Genomic DNA, 4,879 nt, shown 5'->3' with positions numbered 1-4,879 from the left:
GGGGGGGGGGGGGGGGGGGGGGGGTGTCCAAGTGTGGGCAGTAGTTTCTCAGTTTCTACTTGGAATCATTTTAGAAATCTGTATAGGCGCAAAAGACAATGCTCAGACAGATTTCATTCATCATCTGAGTGTGCCGCAATTCTCAAATTGATTTGAACTGTTAAAGTCCAGGCAGTCAAGATGCGTTGGTATACTTTAAAATCAAGCATGCTATAATTTGAAAGAATAACTAGTGTTTTTGCACAATACCCTACTTATTATCAATGGGGAAAAAAATGATTTTGAAATATCAATGAGTAAAATAAACACTGTTTCTCCACTCGTTGTGTAGTTTACATTTAAGTCTGAGAACAAAGTATGCACTACCGCCAGACATCTAAAGGCCTAAACTATGAAGAACATCACCCTCTACTATTGTTATAATATTTACTGTGCACAGTGCGAACCCTGTCCAAAACACAAAGGCAGTGGCTCCATGCACTGTACCAGTGCCAATTTTAAGATTTAAACACCGCGCAGCTCCTAGTCTGTCCTTCTGAATGAAATAAGAAGTCTGCAGTTGCAGGGATGGTTTTATTAATTTGACCAGAAAAATGTGCAAATATTCATCAGACCTCTCTTTAGCTGTCACAAAAAGGTCTACATGTAACTGTAACACAAGTATGCCAAGGGTTAGTCCAGCATGCAAATTCCAATGGTTCCCTCAGGTTGACTATACAATATGTACAAGCCTGAAGCTCTGAAACATTGTGGTCACATTCTGAACATTTCAAACACAATGGATCAACGTTACAAATGTAGCCACTTATAAATACATATCCACGACTAAATAAAACGGACGTGAAAATAAGAAAGAACAACAATCAATAAGTTAGCAGTAGGGTCCTATTTTTCCATGGACATTCTCACAGTTGGTGGGGGGGCTCTGCACAGGCGCCCTTGCCATGGATGGAGGAGGGCGCCAAAGACGCAGACAGTCTCATGAGAAACTGAAGTTGCTGGAGAGCTCTCGGATCCTATTCTCCCGGCTCATTTTTTTCAGTTTCATCCTCCTGTTTTGGAACCAGATTTTGACTTGCCTGTCAGTGAGGTGCACACTGCGGCTGATCTCCAGACGACGCTCTCTAGTCAAGTACATGTTGAAGAGAAACTCCTTCTCCAGCTCCAGAGTCTGGTGCTTGGTGTAGGGGCAGCGCTTCTTTCGGCCACTCTTCGCTGTGAGCCAGTTGGCCGTAGTTTCCAATTTTCCGTCTCCTACAATGAAATCGAAACATATTAGGCAACAGGTGTCACAAAAACACATCATACCTGACATGCCTGATATCTTCATTAGAAAATACGGACTAATAAAGAAAATCTCATGTTAATAAAAGTGTGGTTTTACTGAGATAGGATTTAGTATATACTGACACTGACAAATAAATACCCGCATAATGACTATTTATTGTGTACTATTTGAATTTTTACAACCATATTACGCACAGCCATATATATGTAAATATCCCAAACAGCTGCAATTCAGCATTTTACCAGAAACTATTTACCATGTTAAGGAGCAACTACATCTTTATTAAGACATGGAAGTCTGCAGATTCTGCAGACATTATAGCAAGGCCTGTGCTTTTGATGAGAGGACAACTGGCATCAGAATCCTGAACAGGACAAATGGATGTAGACTGCTTTTACCTTTGTTGATGCTTTAAATGAAATAATAATGACACCCCAAGAATATTTTAAAACACAAGAACAATGAATGTTCTTTTTAATCATCCAAACTTCATGGGTACCTATAAAATTAAATCCATAAGGCCTGTTTGAATAGCATGGTAATAAACTACAGCTATAAATAGCAGCTTATTTGTGATCTGAAAACAGCTAATAACGCACAACAGCCTTGATCACCGGCTCTGATTGGTTAAGTCACGTTCAATTTCGCCTCATGCCCGATAAACCGGTAAATACCCGTTAAACGCACACCTGAGACTGGCTTTCTGTTGACCTCAGTATTAATAGACTGTCAGCACTCATACTCATGCATTCCTCTGTGTTAAGAAATCATTGGTTAAAAAAAATGTAAGCCTAAGAATTATATGCGCATGCCTCTTTATGCCAAATGCTATTTTTGTAACACATTTCTATATTGTATATCGACTCTACACCTTTGACTGGCTTTTCTGGACACTCCGCACTACATGTTTCAGCGGGCTCAGGGGAGGACGAGCTTTCGGAGGATAGGCGGCTGTCCTCGTCTGTGGCCCGGGCGCAGGGCGCAGGGACAGGCGCCTCCTCGTGGCTCTCCCTTCGCTCCGGCTCAGCCGAGGCAGCCTGGGGCTGGGAGGGCTGGCTGTCCAAACGGGCAGGTCTTTGCAGGGTAAAGTGATTCATGTTTGGCTGGACATCATGGTAAAGCCTGGAGGATGTGTATGTCTGAGACAGGCGGAAGTAGCCGGGGACTGGCAAAGTGCTGCCGGTAACCGGGCACGGTGCAGTCGAGTAGGAAATCTCATCTACCGTTGCTCCTTTAGGACATTTGTCAGACTCATAAAGGCAATAAGCGCTCTCCTCTTTTATGTTCGGTGAGAAGGAACACTGAGCCATATGCTGGCCGCTGGGCTGATCCACCCGGCAGGATCTCGACGTTTCCAGCCACGTTTCCATCCCTTGGACATACGGAGCAGAAGACGGAATCACGCTTTGGGTGCTTGGCTCGTTGCGCTTACCGATCCCCGGGAAACAAGAGCCACTGGAGAGTCCATATGAATATTCCGATGCCGGTGGCAAATACACCCCGTTACTTTGGTAATATGAACCACTGTCGGTTCTCACGTTGATTAAAGAGTCCACGAAAAACGAATTTCCAGCTTGGTTGTTGGGGCATGTCATCGTTGTGGTATAATTTGACGGAGGATGAAGATAGCCCTTTCTGGCTGACATTTCTTGTGCAAAACATTGCTGAATAATTACTGATACTCACGCTTCTCACTGTAGCCTGCAGCCAATTAAAACACCAGGCGACCACAGACTCCTCCCAGTCTGACCAGGCAGCTCCACTGTGTCGTATATTTTGTTTTAGGCTAAAAGTCAAGAGAAAACGGCGGGGGAAGTGGTGCATCAGAGAGTTTTAGGTAAAATCTTTAAATCTCTTTTCAATCTCACGTCCTGCGCCTCGATCCATAAGACCAGAGTGGCCTGTGTGAACTTAACAACAACCCCTATTTGACAACTCGGTTGTTGAAAGCTGTCCCTAACAATTATGTACAATGCATAGCTTTATGGCCAGTTTTACAGCACTGTAAAAATGAAGGGTTCTAGAGGTGCCTCCGAGAAGCACAGGGTGCATCAAAGATCCAAAAAGTCATATGTGACTCTTTGGTCGGGGGACTCTTAACCATCCTTGTGCTGCTCTGATGACTTATTGGACTGTTTTTAAAATTCCTCATGGATTGTCCAAAGCAGTGCAGACAGTGTTTTCATCTCACCACATTGCTGGTCAAACCAGTGCAAAATCACTTCCTGTATAGCCCTCGATCTTATCTGATGGTGGTGTGAATATTGTTGATGCAAATGCCATGATTGCGCCCAGACACCTTTTACTGCAAAAGGTCTGTCGAGCATTTAAAGGTGACACGCAGGCACACTAAAATAATCCTATAGCTGAATAATGTCCTGGTGCTACATTTGTCTTAATGATGACTTAATTTTGGAGAGACTGCGAGAAATGTAGGTTGTTCCTGCACAAATTAAATTTGTTAATCTTACTATTATCCCGTTATAGAACCACTGAGAACGTGTACGTTTCTCCACGTATTTCCCTTCTACTTATTAAGAAACACACACACACACACACACACACGCACACACACACACACACATTCTCAGTGGTTCTTTAACGGCTTATTATCCCGTTAAAGAACTACTGAGAATGTATACGTTTCTCCACGTATTTACCTACTACCTATTAAGAAACAAAAACACAAACACACACACACACACACACACACACACACACACACAAATTCTACACACATAAATGTGTGCTCAATGCGCATTCTAAACTGGTTTTAAATGTTTTTCAAGAAAGCTCTTCATCGTTTCTTTTTATAGTTTTTGTAGGCTACTTTTCATAAAATGTTTAAGACAACAATCTGAGTTAAACGTCAAGACAAAATAATTCTAAATAGTAACCAGAATACAAACAAATAAAACGTGCTTGCTTTGCATGCAACATAAGAAAGTTGCCTACATCTATCATTTAAAGGGGGGCAATGTTATATGATAGCCATGTAGTCTTAATTTGAACTAAATAAAACCAGTAATCTGACATGGATAATATTGCAATAGATGTTCACCGTGCAAACGAATAAAATGAAAACTGGTCCTCATCTCACCAGGCAAACAACTAGAAGAAATCGTTCAAAATAAAACTAAAAGAAATTAGTTAGAAATACATCCAATCATTCTTCCTTAAAATACAGCCAATAGGGTTAAGAGTTTACAGCAGGCCTACAGATTTAGATCAGCCTAAAGATGTCTCCTAGGTGGGTGAAATACAACATCGACTACCTCCATTTCCTATAAGTCTGGGGCCATGACGTCTAGAAATCAGTGCTAGAGTTTATGTACAGCCATTTTATGTGGCGTCAAACCTGCAGCATGTCTGCCTGCAATGAATGCAGTGATGTCAATGATTTCCTGTGACGACTCTGTGTGCGCTGTGGGCGAGCTGCTCTTATATTATTATTACGATAAAACTTCCTTTTAATTAATTTAATTATTTTTTGAAGAAATGTTAAAATTATTGAAAAATCCCATACTGCCTGTGCGTCAAAATGTATCACTGTTGGGTGCCTGTCTATGACACACACACACACACACACAC

General features: G+C 41.9%; 1 protein-coding gene across 1 annotated transcript; it reads right to left on the bottom strand.

Annotated features, from left to right (window-relative positions):
• Positions 1-554: 554 nt before the first annotated feature.
• On the bottom strand, positions 555-3,126 carry hoxa10b (homeobox A10b). Its single transcript, XM_032519605.1, has 2 exons — positions 2,160-3,126; positions 555-1,254 (listed from the first exon to the last, which is right to left on the bottom strand). The coding sequence occupies exons 1-2, from the start codon at positions 2,932-2,934 to the stop codon at positions 980-982; spliced, it is 1,050 nt and encodes a 349-aa protein (XP_032375496.1). The 5' UTR covers positions 2,935-3,126; the 3' UTR covers positions 555-979.
• Positions 3,127-4,879: the final 1,753 nt, after the last annotated feature.

This window comes from Etheostoma spectabile, chromosome 6 (assembly GCF_008692095.1).
Source record: "Etheostoma spectabile isolate EspeVRDwgs_2016 chromosome 6, UIUC_Espe_1.0, whole genome shotgun sequence".
In the NCBI taxonomy this organism is placed as follows: domain Eukaryota; kingdom Metazoa; phylum Chordata; class Actinopteri; order Perciformes; family Percidae; genus Etheostoma; species Etheostoma spectabile.
The sequence above is the reverse complement of the archived record's forward strand: the minus strand, read 5'-3'. Positions and strand labels throughout refer to the sequence as shown.